Source organism: Zootoca vivipara, chromosome 11 (assembly GCF_965207765.1).
Source record: "Zootoca vivipara chromosome 11, rZooViv2.hap1.1, whole genome shotgun sequence".
Lineage (NCBI taxonomy): Eukaryota > Metazoa > Chordata > Lepidosauria > Squamata > Lacertidae > Zootoca > Zootoca vivipara.
In genome coordinates, this window is record NC_142594.1 from 3,457,262 (window position 1) to 3,479,599 (window position 22,338).

A 22,338-nucleotide genomic window follows, 5' to 3' on the forward strand; every position below is an offset into this window, starting at 1 on the left:
GGGTGGAAGGGTGGTGTGAGAAGAACACAACAGCCATGTGCCCTTTGATCCCAGACTCTCCCTTGCTTTGTGAGGCTGGGATCGAAGGGTGCATGGCTGTTGCACCCTTCTCATGCTGCCATCCAGGGGTGGTGTTGGCTGGCTGGGCTCCCCCCTGCACTGGCAGGCAGGTGGCGCAGCGTGGCCCCACTTGGTTACAGTTGGGGGGGGGTGCTCCGGTGGCAGTGAGGGCTGGGCCGGCTTGGTGGGCTCCTTTCACCCTCTGCGTCCTGCCTCCTGTGGCATGTGCACATGCCAGCCTGCCTCGGGCACCAGCAAACCACGCTACACTGCTGTTTCACAGAGAACCAATAGGTTAGTTTTGATGTCATACATTTTACAGTTGTCAGCTGGTTTAAAGCATATTTATTTTATTGATATTCTGAATCAGATTTCAATAAATGTGCATATTATTACCAAGACTTCAATGCAGGTTTGACATTATGGGATATCAGCCCTTTTCATGTGGGGACCATATGTAGGACAAACTATTAAAGGAATTTTCAGAAACTTATTTCCCCCCTTAAAGTGGGGAGGGAGGGTGCATGCAAGCCCAACCTAATGCCCCCCCACTCTTTGCCCAAAGGCCTGGAGAAGATTCCTAAATACAGTAGACCCTTGGGTTACGTTACTCTTGAGTAACGTAAACTTCGGGTTGCGAAGGTGGCAAACCCAGAAGTATTTTTCCGGGTTTCACCGCTTGTGCATGTGCAGAAGCGCTCTATCACACTGCTCTGGATATGGTCACGTAGACCATCTGTTTCTGTGGCCATAGGATTGCTTCAGAAAATCTACAATTTCTTGAGCATCAGACATCAGAACTGGTCCTGAGTGCAATTTCCCTCAAAGTATTGTTGGATAGGCACAGCTGGTACAATATAGTGAATCTGTTAAAGGTATTTTGGTGCTCCAATAAAAGGGTTTAGAGACCTCAAAGGTAACAATTGCTACAATGTGTGTAATTTATTAGGGGAATAACTCTAGCTGAGTGATAGAGCACATGTTTTCCGTGCAATAAGGTCCCAGGTTCCGTCCCTGGCATCTCCAGGTAGGGTTGGAAAAGCCCTCTGTTTGAGACCCCAGCAGCCCCTGCCAGTTGGTGCAGGCAGCACTGAGCTAGGTGGACGAGTCATCTGTTATTCTGGCTATGTTGGCCTATAGAACAAAGATGAAAAGGGGCAAAGGAACTACTGGTAGTGCAGAAAGAAAGAGAGGAAACCGTTCATTTTGCCTTCCTTTTAATATTTTATTTTATTTTATTTATTGTATTGTTTATCAGCATTTGGAAAAAGAAAAAGTTCAGTTCTTTTACTAGTTTACACATGCCAGGGTTTGGGGAGCCTTTAAAAGGCAATTACATTTTAAACCCTGGCAACAGTTTGAATGTTGCCTTCTAACAAGCAGCCTGTGTTGAATTTTCTTCTCCTGCCCAGCTGATAGAATTACAGTGGTACCTCTACTTACGAATGTTTCTACTTACGAATGGAGCTCCGTCCGCCATCTTGGATGTGGTTTAGATAGGATTTTTTCTACTTAAGATAGGGTTGCTTCGACTTACAAAGTTTTTCTCCCAATGCATTCCTATGGGATTCGACTTACAATTTTTTTCTACTTACGAATGTGCGTTTGGAACACATTAAATTCGTCTAGCGAGGCACCACTGTATATTCCTGCATTACAGAGGGTTGGGCTAGATGACCCTTGAGTCCCAGGTCTATGATTCTACACACTCTTCACCACCTCAAGACTCCAATCGAGGTTTACTCATCCTTAGGTGGGACAGGAGCAGAGTTCCCTGCACATAACAATATTAGATCAATCGTTTTCTGGCTTTTGAAATCTCTTATTTATGCATCGCAATTGCTTCCCATCTGCAAAGGAGTAAGTTGTGTTGAGTCTCTCCTTTCAGAAAAGCTTTACCTATGGTCCTCAAATGACATTTTCCAGAGTTTTATTTACAACAGTGGCACTATTCTGAAGTAGATTGTTTCAGGATACAACTGGCACTTCCTACTCACCCCCCATGTATCTAAACCTGATGGGTGGCATGCTATGACTTTTACCTGCATTGCAGGAAAAGCTTTATTTGCCTCCTGTACAGCTGTCAAAGGCACAACAGATATGCCAGAAGAAAAGGTAGCTGAGACCTGTTTTCATGTGACAGGGAGCTGTGAAAAATGTTCCACTCCAGTCACGGGAAGCACACGGCAGGATAGTGCCTGGAATGTGCTGGAGGAAGTTTTAAAACCTTACAGGTTGAAAGTCCCAAATGAAAGAAGGAACGTAAAGGCTGTAGCTGGGCCACAGTGCTGGGGCTGCCTGCTGACCAGCAGAGGCCTACTTGGGCCTGCTTCTGTGCCTATTTAACAAGCAGCTTGAGCTGTGACGATCAGCAGATGAAGCTCCTCATAGGATGGAGATGTTTCTTCACTTGCTAATGCTTGCACAAGGGTCAAGATCAGGATCAAGACTGATAAAAATCCTGACTCCTCTTCTGGCAACAGGAAGTGACCCAGATCAGGGCCAGTGGCTGCAAAGCAAGTCAGCTCCTACTCTTGAGTCCTGGGCGTAAGGCAGGGGAGCTGCAGCAAAGCCTTCCCAGCCCCTCCCAAGCTGCTCTCTGAGTTGGCACAGTTCACCTGGGGAGCGCACCTGGAGTGGCAAGAGAGCCAACCCAACACCCAGGAGACCAGCACACACATATGCTGAACCATTAATTCATCTAATCTTCTGGCAGGGTATTTGTGCAGTGGAAAGGCTTCCCAAATGATAAACATGTTTTTCAGAGGCAGAAGCTCTACTCGGGAGCAGTCAGGTGAGCTGCTTAGGGTAGCCCAGCCCTGGGAGTAGGGGAAGGCATTTCCTTTCTGTTGCAGGGATGCTCCTCAGACACTGGCTCAGCAGGACTCCCAGGCTTGGGTCAGCAATCCGGTTATGTTGCAAAAATGGGATGGAGGCAGTTTTAGATAACAGAGATGGAAAGAGATTAAGGTGCTCAATTTATTCTTGGGCTGTACTACTTCAGTCTGCGGGTGGGGAATCTCAGATTTGAATACTTCTACACACACACACACACACACACACACACACACACACACACACAGTATAATACACACATATATCACACATTTAACACTTAGTTTAGCTTTCCCCCCCCTGTGCAGTTTAGACTGCAGAGTATCTCCTCCCACCCCAACTTGGAAACATGAAACAATGTTCCTTCATGCTAAATTTGCATCCTTGTAAAAATAGTGTACATCTGTGATACTGACAAGGTCCTAGACCAGGCATCCCCAAACTGCGGCCCTCCAGATGTTTTGGCCTACAACTCCCATGATCCCTAGCTAACAGGACCAGTGGTCAGGGATGATGGGAAATGTAGTCCAAAACATCTGGAGGGCCGAAGTTTGGGGATGCCTTTCCTAGACCCTTTCAAAGACTGCCCTGAAACACCATATAACTTTGGAGAGTGTGGAGCTTCAAACAATCTCATAGTAAGATAAAAATCGGGACTCTGGGTCTTAAGGTGGAAAAACAGCTCAATGTACCGTATATTCGGGTTCTTGATTTAAATCATTCTTCAAATCTTGAGTAATGTATGTCTGTGTGCATTTTTATTTTTTATAAATAAATTATTATTTAGAAATAATAATTTCTGCCAATTTTACTATAAAGCTTCTACAGTTGTGCAACTTTGGGTAAACAGAATGTACCAATAGGTTAATCCTGAAAGAGAGGAAGAGAGATCCACTTTGCATAGCCAGGAGATACCAGGTGCTGTTTATGGGGAGGGAGTGATAGGCCCACCATATGGTGATGACAGCCTTGAGCTATCCCTGTTTAGAACAAATCTATGCAAACCCGCCAGCATGACAAGTACAGACCTGCTGCCAACAAGGCAGAAATAGGTACTTGGTAGAACAGAAAATAAAAGGTATTTAAACTAAGTCAACACCAGAATACTTTGTTATGTTTTCCAAGGTTAAAAAGTGTTAAATTACTGGTGAAGATAACTTTCCAGATTATGTTCAGAAAGGTTATAATTTCCTGTTGGACCAGTGGAGGAAAGAATATTGATCCAAAGCTGAGAATGCAAATAATTTCCTGTATACTGAGCTGCCAAATGCTTCCCTTTATTGATTTTTCTCCCTCTGTTTGCTTAACGAAATGTTGTTTGGGTTGAATAATGTACATAGGTGACCCATTATTAATAGCTAAAAATAACCCAAGGACCACAAAGCAGAAGGAAGGAGAAGACGCGTGAGAATAGGGTGGGGGAAGCATCTCAATTCCAAGAGGGGAACAGTTTCTGAATTTGATTAACCTATTTTGTTGATGTAAGTTTCTGTAAGAGTAGGGTTTCCATTATATGAATAACAGAGAGATACACACACAGCTCCTTTGCTTTGAGAGGAAATTAAAAAGCAAAAGAGAGCCTTGGGTTTTCAAGCCGCTTGGCAGGAGCTGTGGCACATTGAAGATTGAATTCTAAAATGATATGACAGCAGCTTGTTGGAAATACATATCTGTGTGTTATCATCAGAGAGCTGGGGCAATTATCTGACACCCTTCCACAGGGGCAGGTGAGGTCCCGGCTTTGGAACATGTCATTCTGCAAATAATGTGGAGTACAGTGGTGCCTCGCTTAACGAATGCCCTGCTTAACGAAATTTCTGCTTAACGAAAGGATTTTTCAAGCGAAGGTTGCCTCGCTAGACGAATTCGTTTTATGAAAAATTCGTCTAGCGAATCGCGGTTTCCCATAGGAATGCATTGAAATTCAATTAATGCGTTCCTATGGGCAAAAAAAAATTCAAAAAAATTCAATGCTTTCCTATGGGATTCGCTAGACGAATTTTTCGTTATAAGAAAAGACCCGTGGAACGAATTAAATTCGTCTAGCGAGGCACCACTGTATTAATAAATGTAGAACTATTTGCTGTCAAGTTGGTTACAAGGTTCACTGCAGGGAGCTTGACAGTATTGGGAATAATCAGAGCAGAGCCAAGGAGGACTTTTATATGCTTCAGCTAAATCCAGAAGATGCCCTGATGCCCTGTATTGTTTGACTTGAAGGCAATTAAGAGTATCTGGTTCTTTTATTTATTTATTTCTAAAGCAAATAAGCTGCTAGATTTACTTTGCCCCTTTAGCTATATAAATGCAGGCGCACAACCAAAATGTAAATCCCTCGGAGTGAATTAAGCCCACAGCAGAAAAATCAGATCGACATACCATGTCTTTAGATCCAGGCCGCCTCCCCACCACCCTCACACTTCATGAGATGCATTCAAAGCAATGTGTACATTATTTGGGGCCCTCAAAGTTCACTCGGTGACCTTGGGATGGTGACGGTCACTCAGTCTAACCTACCTTGCAGGGATGAGGAAAGAACCAGGTACTCCTGAGCTCCTTGGAGGAAAGGTGAGGCATAAATAACCGTGGAACCTTTCAAGAAGTTCCTGGTCCCTTTTAAGAAGATGTGTGTCTGTGTTTCAACACCTTTTAATCTTCCGCCAAACAGTAACTACGGTAGTTTTAGTGCAAAGTACCAGTAGGTGTTACAGGGTGATGAAGAACTGATTTGGAGCTGCAGGGTGCAAATTAAAATCAATGCTCAGCTACGAAATCTTTTTTAAAAAAATATATCATTTTTTATTAGATTTTCACTTACAAATCAATCATATCAAACCAATTATGCCAAATTATACAAATATATATCTATTAAACCAAATATTATGCCAAATTATAAAATTTTTGCTTCCCCATGCTTCAAATTCTGAGGGTTCTGAATATCGATAATTGCTGCCATTCTAATCAAAGTTCCAAGTTCTTTCCAGTCCTTTTAATCCAACATAGTCCACATCTTTTCCAACAGTTCTAATAATAATGTTCTCTTCCTCTTATCACAGCCTCTGAAATGTTTTCAGGCGAGATTTACCACAAAGCCTATGTTTCTGTGAGGATTTTTCTGTCCAGCTTCCCCATAAATCCTTGCATTCTTTTTCCAGACTGGGATGTTTTCCAAGCCCCACCAACCATTTATCACGGACAGATGCCATCTTAAAGATCCAATAAATCATGTCGAGGCTTCTGCTCGTTAATTCCTCTGGTTGCGGATTCGCAGCCTTTCCGGGCAGGGTCAGCCAAATCCAGATATTAACACACATCTTATGACAAACCCATGGCTCCCCCCACCCTTTGACTGCTTTCCACTCCCCGGCCTCCATTTTTAGCGAGCTCAATTAAAAGTGCGTCAAAAGTCGTAAATCTTTTTAAAACCGTCCACAAAGAATTTTAACAAGCTCCAGCTGTTGATGTAACAACCTTAGGGAAGCTTTCATTTAACATTCTTATCTAAGCAAATTCAAATAAATCCTCTATTGTATATATTTCAATGTCCACACAGTTTATATTTTTATAACTTCTCGCTTGTTCTAGGTACTTTAGACAGTCCATCCAGGGAAGGTGATAAGTGTAATCTTGAAACATAAAAATAAAAGAGTTCACTTCCCTTTCTGTTCGGTCCAACGTAGTATTTTCTTTCTTTAATACAAATATTTCCTCGACACTCTTGTCTCTCAAAAGTTGAATTTACTGGCAGTATCCTCCTCCTCTTCATTTGAAGCATGTCCATGAATTAAAATCCAATTATTCTTCTTAAATCATGGACTCGTGCACGAACAGGGTGGCCTCCAGGAGTTCCGGCCCCCACGGGTGCTCGGCCTAGGCCCCCCACCCCCCGAAGGGTTGGAGTGGGTTAAGGGGCATCCACAGGCCAGCGGCCCCTCCCGTTGTTCCGGGAGGGTAGGGAGACTGCCTAATCTCCAAGCAGCCACCAAATTTCCCCGTGGGAGTCGGGAGAGATGTTACGGGTCAGCCATTTCTCCCGACGAGCACGAGTGGAAGTCCGCTCAGCTATGAACTCATAGGTAGGCTTAGATGAGCTGCTCTCTTTCAACATCAGTTGAAAGACCCATCCAGTCTGTAATATAGAATGAGCAAGACTGACCAGTGTTCCAGGGGTTTTGGAATGGATTGTTGCAATATTGGGGCTAAAACAAATATATCTCAAAGTGTCTCCTGACTGCTAGTGATCTACAAGACTAGATGCAATGTGCCAATACCTTAAATTAAAAAAAATGGAGGGGATGATCTTATTATTACTATTAATACAGTAATAATAATTTTTATGAAAGATTTTCTTGCGTACACGCCTTGTCTCTTTTTTTCAGGTTGTACAGTCTTTCTTACAGATAAGTTGTGAGAACTTAAGTGCTGAGTACAGTATGAGGTTGGGGAAGAAGAGGGTGGAGAGGAGGGGTGGGTTGCTACACTTTTGTATAGTGTACCTGTGGGGTTTTGTGTCACCGTCAACTGGGTAGGTTCTCTTTCTATTCGTTTACAGTGGTATCTTGGTTCTTGAACGGCTTGGCTCCCAAACAAATCGGTTCCCAAACACCGCAAACCCAGAAGTGTTTTTTTGGAAGCTGAACATCCGACGTGGCTTCTGCTTGACTGCAGGAAGCTCCTGCAGCCAATTGGAAGCTGTGCCTTGGTTTTTGAATGGTTTTGGAAGTCAAAAGGACTCCCCGAACAGATTAAGTTTGAGAACCAAGGTACCACTGTATTTCTATTCATTTATTACATTGGGGGGGGGGGGTAGAGTGTGGTTGGTTGTCTGTGATAGTCTGCAGTGTGGTTTGTTTGCATTTGTGAGGAGGAGGAGGCATGTTTGTACGTTGTCGGTGGATTCCTCTTGTTGTCTTGTTGGGCTGTGTATGTGATAGAGGGAAGCCAGGCTTCTCTTTGTCCCCATGTCAGTTTCAGTTTATTGGTTAGCTTTTCTAGCAAGGCTGTTTCCCATACAAATAAATACCATTGGTTCAAGTTTACTCCTGACAGGTAGCAAAGTGATATTTTTGTTTGGTTTTGGTTGTGTTGGTCATAATGCAGCCTGAGTGTGACTAATTTGATAATATATAATACTACAACATTTTAATATGCTTTTGTCTCTTCGTGTTTTTTTTAAAGTGTTGCATAATTACTTTTTCTTATAGGTAGGAAGCCGTGTTAGTCAGCCGTAGTCGAAACAAAATAAAAAAAATTCCTTCCAGTAGCACCTTAGAGACCAACTAAGTTTGTCATTGGTATGAGCTTTCGTGTGCATTCTGAAGAAGTGTGCATGCACATGACAGCTCATACCAATGACAAACTTGGTTGGTCTCTAAGGTGCTACTGGAAGGAATTTTTAAAAACTTTTTATTATATGCTTCTCATGTAAGTTGCCAGTCCTCGTAAGCAGATGACCTTTGGCAACTCAGCATTCCTCCTGCTGGTCATAATTCAATTGGAAAACATATCTGGCAGCAATGGTGTGGGAAATTTCAGTCAGAATCAACCATGCATGAGTGCTAGTTAGTTCATGAGAGGGTTAAGGAAATAGAGATGGATTCCTAGACTCAGCTAGGTCATGCCACCCCTTTTCTGATGAGGGAGGAAGTAAAGCTTTTCTCTTCCTGTTTCCTGTTTCTCCATGCCATGCAACTTGCTAAGGAGAACATATCTTAAGCCCGCTCCAAGCTTAGAACATGTTTGAAGTTATCTTTCTGTATTTTATATCCAAGAGCAGTGCTTTTTTTCTTAAAAAATGTTTAGGGATACTCTCATTTTCCTACTCATATTGAAATACTGCCCCTCAATGAGGCCAAAGTTAGATTCACAAAATATTTAGGGGTATGTGTACCCCTGCGCTGCCCCCCCCCAGAAAAAAAACACTGCCCAAGAGTATTTTGCCTGTGTTCTCCTTGCTGCTGCTGAATAAATGCATGAATCTGATCTTTGGAATGTTTTGTAAATAAAACATTTTAAATATACTTCTGCTCATTGCAAGAGGGGTAGAAAACAGGGAGTGCTGTATGCGACTAAATGACGTACGAAAATAGTTTAACAACCTATATTCATAACACTGTGCTGCTGCTTAATGTTTGTGAGTTTAAACCAGGCACCCCCAAACTTCAGCCCTCCAGATGTTTTGGACTACAATTCCCATAATCCCTGACCACTGGTCCTCTTAGCTAGGGATCATGGGAGTTGTAGGCCAAAACATCTAGAGGGCCGCAGTTTGGAGGTGCCTGGTTTAAACTCTGCTACTGGGAACGCTCTCCTACTGGAGAATGTGTTTAGCTGCACATCTTGAATTTAGGCAGCCAGCTGATTATTTTATTATTCACCCCATGGGTGAATGTCCACCCAACAAATGGAAGACTAAATTAATCGGTGCATGGTTCTGGGAATTGTTAATAAGTAGTGAAAGCCAATTTCTATAATGTGTTTGATTCATTGTATCCCTGCATATATTGGCAATTCCCTGTGCATGTCGTAGAGTTCAGTCACATGAATATCTCTGTCTCAGTTATTGGGGGCAACACATTCTGTCTATATGTAGATCCTTGGTTTTGTGCCAATTCCCATTGGGACCACGTGATCCATATAGACTCCAATATCAGTACACACGTTTTTGTGGTTAGGCTAGTAAGTAGATAAAGCAGTTCTTATAAACTGGTCCGGTAATGAGATAATGTTTGAAATAGAAGTAACCAGGGACAAGGGACATAAAATAAACCTATTAGCCTTCCAGAGCCTTCACTTTGCCTGTCTGAAGAAGCATGAAGATGGTGATTGATTCACCAGCGGCTAGGATTAACTTCAGTGCTCTAAAGCAGCAACAGTGATATAATTGCACTGTTGTTCTTTATAACACACCCCACTATTACAGTGTCTAACCTTTTCATTTTCCTCCCCCTTCAAGCAGCAATAAAATTCACAGTAGTATTATGTAATAGACTGAGTGAATATTAATAACCAGTTTTATATATTCAGTTTCTTTGTCTACTTGGGGAAGTATGTTTGGGCAGCATTTTGTGCGTATATGGCAGAAAGGTGTGTAAGTGCTAATCTTAACCAAATGCTAAAGGTACCAACATAGTGTGAACAAGTGGAATTGAAAGTCAGGGTCCCATGAAGGAAAAGGGAAGGTGGGAAGGTGAGAGAACATACACATGGAAATGTCTATCACTTATGGTTGTTGGCCGTTCTGTTTTGCTGAACCTGCTAAGGATCCTTGGGAGCAGGGACACAATAATTAAATCCAGGACTATGGTTTAAGAGCAGTCTCTCTTGCAAGGAGGAGCCTGTGAATGTTCTCCACTGCCTGCTTGCACCTTCTTTGTTTCTCTGATCTACTCCAATCCCCTGTAGTGCTTAGCATGGCATATTACTTAGCAGGGGCAGCCATCATAGCCCCCACCCCATGACTTTGGCCCAGTCACATAAAATACTGAGGGGCCCTTGAAGCATGCGGTGTTTTTTTAATGCCTGCACATTTTCCTCCACACAAATCCAGCAATCAGCATGGGGACAAAGGATTTTTAAAGAATTCCCTCCAGGCGCTGATCCAAATCTCTTTCTCCTGCAGCTGCCTTTTAAATGGGGAAAGAATGGGAAACAGAAAGGCCAGAGTTGGAGAGTTGAGTTGTGTGTAGTAGAAGGTAGAAGCAAGGCTGTAAGATAGGCAGCTGAGAGACAGAGCCATGCCAGATTTCTGCTGGAATCCAAGGCTGTGGCTATGGGACAGGCAAGGCCCCTCCATTGTAGACTCTGGTGTTGTTGTTGTTTAGTCGTTTAGTCGTGTCCGACTCTTCGTGACCCCATGGACCATAGCACACCAGGCACTCCTGTCTTGCACTGCCTCCCGCAGTTTGGTCAAACTCATGTTCGTAGCTTCGAGAACACTGTCCAACCATCTCGTCCTCTGTCGTCCCCTTCTCCTAGTGCCCTCAATCTTTCCCAACATCAGGGTCTTTTCCAAGGATTCTTCTCTTCTCAATGAGGTGGCCAAAGTATTGGAGCCTCAGCTTCACGATCTGTCCTTCCAGTGAGCACTCGGGGCTGATTTCCTTCAGAATGGATAGGTTTGATCTTCTTGCAGTCCATGGGACTCTCAAGAGTCTCCTCCAGCACCATAATTCAAAAGCATCAATTCTTCGGCGATCAGCCTTCTTGATGGTCCAGCTCTCACTTCCATACATCACTACTGGGAAAACCATAGCTTTAACTATGGTTTAACTCTGGTGGTATATATGTGTAAATAAACCATATATCATAAAACTACCACAGTCTCCACTGTGCCTCATTCTTAAAGGAAACATAAACCCTGGGTAAGTGTCTGGAACCCCTGGAATCTCACAAGCAGAGATTGGGATGAAATGCAACAATACGTAAGATGGGCAAAAATAACCTGTAATGTTTCTTAAAGTGAGAGATTGTTTTTCGCAAAGTTGTCAGTGGTCCCCAGCAAGTAATGTTTATCAACTCCTAACCTTTGATTTTACTCAGAAACAAATGTTGTATGGCACTTCTTTTCTTGTTTCCTGCTTGGCAGGGGGTTGGACTGGATGGCCCTTGTGGTCTCTTCCAACTCTATGATTCTAGGCCTTGTTTCTGAAAGCAACATACCAACCCTATGATTCTATGTAGCCTTTATTCCCCCCTAGCCCCCCCCCAAGATATTCTGAAGGAGAAATGATTGTTATGTTTATGTACTAGTGTTTCCTTTTATTTCACTCACTTAAGGTAAAACTCACAAGATGAAGAAACATCTGACTTGAGGGACTTCTTTCCTGTAAATAGCTGTCCCCCTTCAACAGACCAGTGCATTTATGCCACTGTTATTTGGAACATGGGACATGATCTATTGAGAATATTTTTAGGCGAGCCCCATCAAAACTAATGAGAGTTGCAGTTAATTCCATCTCAGTGCGGTTTATGCAGACAAGGCTTCTGCTGTGGAGTGTGATGAATATTGGAGTCACATAGGTGTGGCTGATCCTGTGACTCTTTCCGATGTAACTGGGACTGTCCACACAGCCTCAGATGCAGAATGATTCATCTAGAGATGGTAGTTTATAAATCTGTTTCATTTATGCTGTGCTTATGGTGGGTTTTTTTTTTGGTAACAGCATGCATGTAAATACAATTACCCTGAAAGGCAGGGTTGGCAGGACCTGTGGCCCTCCAGATGTTGCTGGACCACAATTCCTGTCTCTGACCATTGGCCACATTAGCTGGGGTTAATGGGAGATGTAGTCTAGCAACATCTGGTGGGCCACAGGTCTCTGCTTAAAGGAGACCTAAATAAAGGGCAGTGTGCCTTGTTCACTCTCCTACTTGATTCCTGTGATTTATACACATAAATCACTGAAAATATTTACAACTTTCATAGTTATCCAAGTCCTACTTGTTTACATACTGCACAGAGGTGGATAAGAGCCTTTCATATAGATAACACAGTAAGCTGCTAAACAAAGGAAGAGCTGTAACTTCCTGTACTCAGCTGTTTAATGGTATTCTCTGCTAGTCAGACTCATGCCCTTTTACTTTACAAAATGACAAATATGTGGTCCACATGAAAAGGGCAGGGCAGAAGACTAAAAGGATGAGGGGAAAGACCCTTGCAAAAACTTCCTGTTTTTCACTTCTGCTTTGTGTGTGTGCGCACACAAGTGAAAGCAGCTAAAATGTGACAACCGTGTACTTACTGGTAATGAACTCACTTGGCCTTTTATCCCTCCCCACACCTTCTTAGCGAAATTCACTCATAAGGTTTACTTTTACTTCAGGGTAACATTTCACTAGCCCCCCCAAAACCTGAATAATACTCCTCTGTGTTTTATTTAGCACTTATGGGAACCTGCAGAACAATATGCTGCTTTTCTGGCTGCTGGCCGCACCAAACAAGTTATTTTCTGCTTGGCAATTAGTGAAGCAGCAGCATCCCTAAAAGAAACAGATAAATATATTCAGGCTGAGGTAACCAGCCCCTGCTCAATTCTCACCTAGATACCATCTGAGTGAACCATGGGACCCTCAAAAATGTTGAATGATGCATGTAGGGTTTTCATTCAGGCCTATTTTGCTGGAATATTGAAAGGGCTTTGGCAACATTCCCTTGTTTTGCTAATATACAATAAATCTATTTCTGATCCTTCTTTCCCCTTAGGGAACAAAACATGCCAGCATCCTTGAGAAAACTTCAGCAAATGGCTCTTTATCTGGCAGTTGTGTCTGGCGGGGGGAGTGCTCTTATGTATTACTACATACAAAGTAAGTTTCATCACAGTTAGCAAGTTAACCCTGATCCACACGTTCACCAGAATGAGATGGAAGAGCATTGGGTTGATAGAATGCAAGTTGCAAATAACATCTTTGAATTTCCAGCATGCTAAAAATTCTGTGAATAGAAAACCAGTATAGTCACTAGAGAAGAACGTACCTCCCTTCAGTGCTAGTTTTCTGCTTGCAAGACAATTGTACATAAAGTAGTATTCTGAAGTAGTATCCCTGTCTGTCATCTTCAATACATCTAAAACAGATAAGGGATCTTCAGATGTTGTTGGACTCCAACTCCCATCAGGTCCAGCCACCATGGCCAGTGGGGAGGGGTGGGTGGGTGGGTGGGAGTCGTGGTCCAACAATATCTGGAGGGCTGCAGGTTCTCTGCTATATATAATCATTAATGGGAAGGGGTGTTGCTGAGTGGTAGAGTGCAAAACAACCCAGATGCAATCCCCGTCACTTGCAGGAATGGCAGGAAAAACTCCTATCTGAAATCTTGGAGAGCTTCTGCAAACCAGTGTAGACAATATTAAGCTTGTTGGACTAAGGTCTGATTTGGTATAAGATGGTTTCCCATGTTACTATTTAGAGACAGGGGTGGGAGTGGAAATGATATGACTTGACCCCTTAAACTTTCAAGTCAGTTTTATGCTCTGCATGCATAAAACAAACAAAAGTCTACAACCATGCAACCTAAATTTTGTGCCCCAAATGTTGAGTTCAACTTGTAAATATTAAGCAACTTTATGTAATTGCTCTTATTTTGCATATTCTGCAATGTTTACTATTTTGTATAAGTTATTGAATTTTCCCATCACTGGGAGCAGCAGACAATCTCACACAGTGTTAAAATGGTGCTCTTAACCTCTGGAAATATTATTCAACTACTGGCTTTCATTTGTGCTTCCGAAATTTCAAGTCATTGCCCACACTCTTTCAAGGAAGCATTCACAGCTATAACAACCAGAAACTTGTACTAAAAAGAGAAAAGAAAGCAAATACTCTTCAGATGCTTAATTTTGCACCAAATGTCACATTTTGCACCTTTTCTTCATTATCTTATAAATGTGACATTGCACAGACCTGTCTATAAAAATTATTAGAAAAGACTAATGCACTTTGTGGCTGGGACTGCTATTGGCAGTGGGTGGAATATACTCATGATTTGTACCAGTAGAATTATCTTCACCTACACAAGAGGCTGGTTTTCTCAGACCTCCCAGTGGTTTTTGGATAACGCTGGCTGTTCCAGCCATAGCTCCCAGTATCAATGTTACTCATGTAATGTTACTGCCTAAATCAGGAAGTTTAGGCTATGTACATACGTTTTAAACAGGCCTTACACATTTGGAATGAGTGAGCATAACTGCAGTCATCTGTTGCCTTTGATTATATATTTTGAAATAACAAGGAAATCTTCAAATTTAGGTTATCTGTAGATAAAAGTGGAAAGGGCACAGTGCCATGGCCATTGTGGCTTTGGAACCTGTCAATACAATTAGACACCATTCTGTCTCTGATTAATATTTATCACTATTCCACTTCTGTTTAATATTCTTTGCTTAATTGTGTTTTCCCCCCCTCTTTGCTCCAGAGAATTTTGCCAGAACACAGTATTATCAGCAGGCTCTTGAGCAGCTTCATAAAGACTCAGCAGCCCTGGAGGCACTTGGTGCTCCTCCTCTTAAAGTACATTACATCAGGCTGACTGACAAGACCAATTGCGTTGACGTGTCAAGAGCTCAGGTAATACCAGCTGAATTAAGACTTGATGTGAGAAAGAGAAGCAATGAGGAGGAGTGCTCTACATTATAGCTTGACCACAAGATTTCTTAGGATATGTTTGAAGATGTTGTCTGCCATGCCATCAGCTATCTCAGCATAAAATTATTATGCTGCAATGTTAATAGGCTAGGATTCCATATACCATTAAAGGTAAAGGGACCCCTGACCATTAGGTCCAGTCGTGACCAACTCTGGGGTTGCGCCGCTCATCTCGCGTTATTGGCCAAGGGAGCCGGCGTACAGCTTCCAGGTCATGTGGCCAGCATGACAAAGCCGCTTCTGCAAACCAGAGCAGCACATGGAAACCCTGTTTACCTTCCCGCTGTATTTATCTACTTGCACTTTGACGTGCTTTCGAACTGCTAGGTGGGCAGGAGCAGGGACCGAGCAACGGGCGCTCACCCTGTAGCGGGGATTCAAACCACCGACCTTCTGATCGGCAAGCCCTAGGCTCTGTGGTTTAACCCATCCATATACCATTAAGGCAGTACTATTTCGATATACACATTTTCTCATAACATATCTGCTTTAAATCAGCCTTGTCCAATAAATAGTAACCACATCAACTTGGTGCAAATTATATACACCAGCTTAACTTAAAAGTCTGTGGATTTATCAAACAATTTGCCCAGCAGCAGAGAGCTGAATGTGCATATGATGTAGTCCCAGATTTAGTAATAATAATATTTAATAACAACAACAACATCATCATCATCATCTTGTTGTTGTTGTTGTTGTTGCTGAAGCAGGCTATTAGTAGAATATCTGCTGCAGCTCTTGGAGAGCTGTGCCATTTGACTTACATGGTATTGGCTCACTCGCCAGATCATCGCCTTGTCATGGTGAGTGGGCTTCCATGTTCCTATGACCCTTGTGAGCAAAGTCGTCGGGAATCTTGTACTCCCCAGCAGGGTCACCCAAGGCGGTAAGGTCGAAGGGAAGGAGCTAGACAAAGAATGATTCAAGAAGTCCTCAACGGCAGAACAGGTGGATTATAACAAGCGGCACGTTACAACGGCTGTGAAGGCGGATGAAGGCTGCAGCAGATAGGAATCTACCGGTTTGTCGTGACTACTTCATGCCGTCGGAACAGAGCCCTACTGTGAAGACTGTGCGTTGGTCAGCATGCACTGATCTACACACATAAAACAAATTCACACACAGGCATCTTCCAAACCCCCAAAGTCCCATGGCGATCAGCAAATGGTAACGGGGGCAGGATCGTGAAATCTGGAAGCCCCTAGTCATGAACCGGCACATGGGCAGTGGATACAGATTCAGTCGTTCTGACTCAAGAAACGAGGCAGTTGAGCAGCTCGGCAGCTGTATCCATGACTGAGCAGCCCTTTTTAGGATCCACTCTGCTCACCCCAAAAAGGGGGAGGGGCTAGAAAAGGTGCCCTAAACATAGTCTGCCTCCCTTTTCCTCTGACTGGATTACCGCGCCCAGTGGGGTCACCACCTAGCGGTCGTAAAAGACAATTGAACTTCGGAACAGGGAATATACGGTCAGATAACACAGACAAGCTAGCGTCCTGAACGCAGAACTGCCATCATTGCAAGAGGGCTGCGACGTTTTAACATCGATATTGCAGCGCTTCAAGAGACTCGAAGAGCAGGCGAGGGACAACTGAAGAAAGAAAAAGGAGGCTACACATTCTTCTGGAAAGGTCTATCTGAACAAGAACATTGAATACATGGGGTAGGCTTCGCTATCAAAAACGACCTTGTGAAGCTCCTGTCAGAAGTCCCTACTGGCATTAATGAGCGACTCTCAACCCTTCAAATAAAGCTCTCCAAAAACCAACAGGCTACTATTATAATTTCTTATGCACCAACAATGGATGCTGATGAAGACATTAAAGAAAACTTTTACTCTCAGCTGGATACCATCCTATCAGAGACGCCTAAGGAAAGTAAAATTATCCTCCTGGGTGATTTTAATGCAAGAATTGGGCGAGATTTCGATCTGTGGCCTGGGACTATTGGGAAAGAAGGAGTTGGCAACAGCAACCAGAAAGGAATCTTACTTTTGACGATATGTGCAGCGCACAACCTTGTTATCACCAACACACTATTTTGACTGAAAAATAAATTTAAAATTTCATGGAGGCATCCTCGATCAAACTACTGGCATCTCTTAGACGTATGTTATTGTCCATGGTAAAGATTGCCATGATGTGCTCCTTACCAGAGCTATGATGAGCGCTGACGACTGCTGGACAGATCACCGACTAATACGCTCCACGATGGCTATTAAGATTATACCTCAACGCAGGCTTCAAGGAAGGAAACCAAGGCGCAAAATGAACACTCAAGCCCTTCAAGATCCCATTAAGCGGGATTGCTTCCAAACGACTCTTAAGGACCATCTGCTTTCAGAATTCCCTGATAACATTGAGGAACACTGGACCAAGCTAATAACATCCATTAATGCAGCCTGTGAACAAACTATTGGATACCAAACCAAGAAACACCAGGACTGGTTTGATGAGAATGACAGTGAGATTGAATGCATGATTGACAAGAAAAGGAAGGCCTTTCAGATCTGGCAAAGAGATAGAAACTGTGCCACTAAGAAAAAAAACCTATGCCAAGGCTAAGGCTGAGGTTCAAAGAACCAGAGAACTAAAAAACACCTAGTGGATAAAAAAGAAGAAGCTAGAGATCCAGCACTTAGCCGACACTCATGATGCACAGAGTTTCTTTAAAGCCACAAAGACCATCTATGGGCCAATAAATCATGGCATATGCCCCCTACGCTCAGCAGACGGTAATACACTTCTAAAAGATAAAGAAGCTATTGCACTGCGCTGGAAAGAACATTACCAGCATCTCCTTAACCGCAAATCCCGCGTAGCTGCTGAGGTCCTCTCACGAATTCCGCAAAAACAAATTAGAGATGAGCTTGCAGTATCTCCAAATCTGGGAGAGTTGTGTACAGCTATTGACCAAATGAAAAACAACAAAGCCAGTGGACCTGGTGGGATACCTGCCGAAATCTTCAAAGTGGGCGGAATTGAACTTACGCAACAACTTCACAAGCTTATCGAAAAAATCTGGGAAAGAGAAGAAATCCCAGCAGACTTTAGGGATGCCAAAATTATCAATCTCTTTTAAAAAGGTGACAGAACTGATTGTGGAAACTATCGAGGCATCTCTCTATTAGCTGCGGCTGGCAAAATTATTGCAAGGATCTTGGAAAACCATCTCGTAACAATATCCGAGGTGACCCTTCCTGAATCCCAAAATGGTTTTCGGCCCTCTAGGGGGACAGTGGACATGATTTTCACCGCTCGACAGCTTCAAGAAAAATGCAGAGAGCAAAACCAACCCCTGTATATGGCGTTTATTGACCTGACTAAGGCTTTTGACACTGTAAATCGTAATGTCCTGTGGACTGTCCTTCTGAAAATTGAGTGCCCAGATAAATTTGTAAACATCATTAGGCTCCTCCATGACAATATGACAGCAGCAATCTCAGATAACAATGGCTCTCAAAGTGAACCATTCACAGAGGGATCAGGTGTTAAACAGGGTTGTGTTATTGCCCCAACTCTATTATTTTCATTGCCATGATCCTACACTTTGTTGAAGGGAAACTCCCCACCAGAGTAGAAAACATATATCGAACAGATGGAAAGCTCTTCAATCTGAGCAGGCTGAAAGCAAAAAGTAAGGTTACCGTAACGTCCGTCATAGAGCTTCAGTATGCTGATGACAATGTAGTGTGCGCACGCTCAGAGGATGACCTCCAAACCATCCTAAATATCTTTGCAGAAGCTTACGAAAAGCTTGGCCAATCACTCAATATCCAGAAAACCAAAGTGCTGCACCAACAATTACAAAATAACCCCTCTGCAGCGCCACAAATCCAACTCAGTGGTGTAACGTTGGAAAATGTTGATCACTTCCCCTACCTAGGCAGTTATCTTTCCACAAGGGCCAACATTGATGCCGAAATCCAGCATCGCCTGAGCTCTGCGAGTGCGGCTTTCTCCCGATTGAAGTGCAGAGTGTTCGAGGACCAGGACATTCACAGGGAAACCAAAATGCTTGTTTACAAAGCTATTGTACTACCAACCTTACTATATGCTTGTGAAACATGGACCACTTATAAACGCCATCTCCAACTCCTCAAAAGATTCCATCAACAGTGTCTCCGAAAATTTTTACACATCACTTGGGAAGACAGGCGAACTAATATCAGGTTACCAGATTTTTTTCAATGAATATGGGGACACTTTAAATAAATAAATACTACACGTTCGAGACGTTGATGCTGCAGCGATGGCAGAGGGGCGGCCACCACCTTGACCTCAACCGCCGTGTTTCCCCTTCCTCCGAGGCTTCTATCTCCTTTCTCCACGAGCCTGCGCAGTCCCTGAGTTGTTGGTTCTTTGGTGGTGGTGGTGGTGGGGAAGCAGTGTGCGGTGGGTGGTGGGTCAGGCATGGAAGGTGGAGGAGGAGGGCTGAGAGCGGTGGTGGCAAGGCTCGGGCAGCGTGATGCCTCCCTTTCCATCAGAGCAGCCCCAATCCCATTCCTACTTGCATGCAAGCAGGAGGGGGCGGGGATCCCTCAGCTGGGAAGGGAGGCTTCCCATTGCCTAACACAGATCCCCGCCCCGCTCCTGCTTGCACGCAAGTAGGAGTTGGGAGGCTGCTCCGATAGGCAGCATGAAGCCTCCCTTCACAGCTTAGTTGCTGGTGTCAGGGCAGGTGGAGAAGCTGGAGGCAGCCCAGAAGCTGCATCTTAAGAGCACCTGCACCACCATCATATGGGGACTTCGGAGCAACTCTTGAAGCCAGCCAGAGCCAACTGCTCCGGACTGCTGAGACTGCCGCTGCTGCGTTTGCTGGGGACATTAGATGAAATCTGGGAACATTCTGGGGATGGAATTTGTCCGGGGACTTATTCACAAATCCAGGTACTGTCTCCGGGAACCGGGGACATCTGGTAACCCTACCTTAGACAAAATCCCTAGTCACACACAGGAAAGCACAACTAGCAGTCTAGCAAGATAATAGCCAAATTGAGTGCAGATTGTACTTCACCGGGGGAGAGGACCAGTGGCCCTTCAGATATTTCCAAACTACAACTCCCATCATCAGTGGTTGTTGGCCATGTTGGCTGGGGATGATGGGAGTTGGGAGTCTTAACTTCTGGAAGGTCACAGGTCTCCCAAACTGCCCTAATGCAACAAGCAGAGCTTTCAACAGCTACTTAAAACCTAGATTGGATTCACCCATTCTTCTGCAGTAAAGATTTAATCTTATGTGTGACCTAATAAGGAATTATTTGTGTGTATGTGCAGAGGATAAATGGCTTGTTGTGCTTAGTTAAATACCTGCAAGGTTGTCATCCTGATATCCATTGTCTTGAAATTCCAAATTATAATTTAAATTCTGTTCTGAGTTATTAAATATGATTTTTGCTTTGTTTGACTTACTTCTCTCTCTTTACAGTTAAGGATACCAGTATCTGGAACAAAGTCAGCTGGTTATCTTCATGTCTGTTCAGAGAAGGACTTCACCCTTAACAGGTGTGTATTAGATTAATAAGTGCATCAAGTATGGACTAAGTGCAATTTACAAAAAGTTACCTTTGTGAGTCTAAATGACATAAATAGTTGTGCTTAACAGCTCCAGATGAGTTCCTTGCAATTTGATTGACTACTTGCAAATCAACTTACTAAAATTGCTGAATTAAACAGTACTGGATATCATAGGCCCAGTTCAGATTCAGTGGTATCCACCTGATACAGCCATTTGTGAAACAGGTTGCAGTTCTGCCATAGATGCAGTTGCATTGCCAGTAGACTGATCTACATGCATAAATTAAGCCAAGGTTTCAGCTGAATTGCTATCAATTTGGAAGCAAATTGTGGCTGGATAATATGGTAATGTTATGGTGTTTCAGTCTGGGGCCAATGAAGCTTGTTCCTCCCTCCGCTTTCCAACATTGCAACGTATCACTATATTGCAATGTTTGACTGGTGATACATCACAATGTTGAAAAGCTGTTATCGCCCAGCCCTAGTTCCTTAATGGTAGCATTTTCCAAGCCTTTTAATGTCATTGTGATGTTAAGAAAATACTACATTACCCAAGTTATTCTAAGTAAATACTAATTACTGGATTTCTTCCCCTGTCTTTCTGTGGTTGGATAGGTGGAATCTGCAAGAAGTCACACTGCAGCTCCGTAATGGCCAAAGTGTTACGGTCTACCTATCGTCACAGAAGGATGCTTCTCAGCAAGAGATGTAAAAATCAAAAAGTTCAAGACTTCAGTTGGGGGGGGGTGATTTGTGTTGTCACAAGTAAGAGTTTTAAATGCTAGTTGGGAGCCAAAAGACTTGTTTGGACATTCACAAGGGTCTGCTCTTATGTAGAAGGATATTCTACCACGTAGGACATAACGAAAAGCTTTTAGCTTTCGACATGCATTTGGAAAAAAGTTATCATCAGCAAAAAGTATTGGGTGGCTTCCTATAGCCAGGATCCAACAGGTTTCTTCAACTTTATCAAGGTAGCATAGTAGGGTTTTTTTTCCTGTGCACAACTGGTTATGGCCTTTTAGGTTCTGGTTACGTAATAAAAGCCTTTTGAACACAGGACAGAGTAAGTCTTATATCTGTTCTGTAGGCAGCTGTGCATTTAACAGATGAGTTATACACCTTAGGCTCTCCAGGTGTTGCTGAACTACAATTCTCATTACCCCTGGCCATGCTTTCTGGGTTTGGAAGACCAAAAGCTCCCCCCACTTGCTTTATCAGTAACATTAAGGACACCATCCCATACAAATGGCCTCTGGAAGCAAAGCCTAACTCAAAAAAATAAGCTAGCTGATTTGTTGCTGACCTATTCCTATTTTAAGAGTGCACGGCACCTTAATTCTACACTAATTCACAAAGCACAGGGCATTTCATAAAGTACATGTCACTATCCCTTTAACATTAAAAAAAAGCTGCCAACGAAAGATGCTGCCTTGGGGGGGGTTTTAAAAGTTTCACAATGGTGAACTCATTTATTAAGCACCTTAATATTTGAAGATATTACAGACTGTGAACAATTAAAGTTACATACATTTTCCAAATGACTAGATATTGCTCTCATTGTTAATGAGACTGATGTTGAAGGAATGGATGGCAAGTGGACATTTCACTGTCATTCATCTACTTCTATTAGTAGCACTTTTCAATTGTATTATTCCTTGCATCATGCGCTGATTAAGCCCAATGGTCACTAAATAATTTCTAGCTACAAAGAGAATGCAGTACCGTGTAGAGGAAATAAACTGATTCAGCTTTGTTGAATATTCAATATGCTAACAGAAGT

General features: G+C 43.1%; 1 protein-coding gene across 2 annotated transcripts in view; it reads left to right on the forward strand.

Annotated features, from left to right (window-relative positions):
* Nucleotides 1-21,614, forward strand: part of COA1 (cytochrome c oxidase assembly factor 1) — a 52,470-nt gene extending 30,856 nt beyond the window's left edge. For both annotated transcript variants that reach the window (XM_088653739.1, XM_035101396.3), the window contains exons 2-5: nucleotides 13,100-13,203; nucleotides 14,810-14,961; nucleotides 20,467-20,543; nucleotides 21,171-21,614. In XM_088653739.1, the coding sequence (XP_088509865.1) occupies nucleotides 13,100-13,203; nucleotides 14,810-14,961; nucleotides 20,467-20,543; nucleotides 21,171-21,267 (430 nt within the window). In that variant the 3' untranslated portion in view covers nucleotides 21,268-21,614. The remainder of the gene's footprint in view (nucleotides 1-13,099; nucleotides 13,204-14,809; nucleotides 14,962-20,466; nucleotides 20,544-21,170) is intronic.
* The last annotated feature ends 724 nt before the right edge of the window (nucleotides 21,615-22,338 follow it).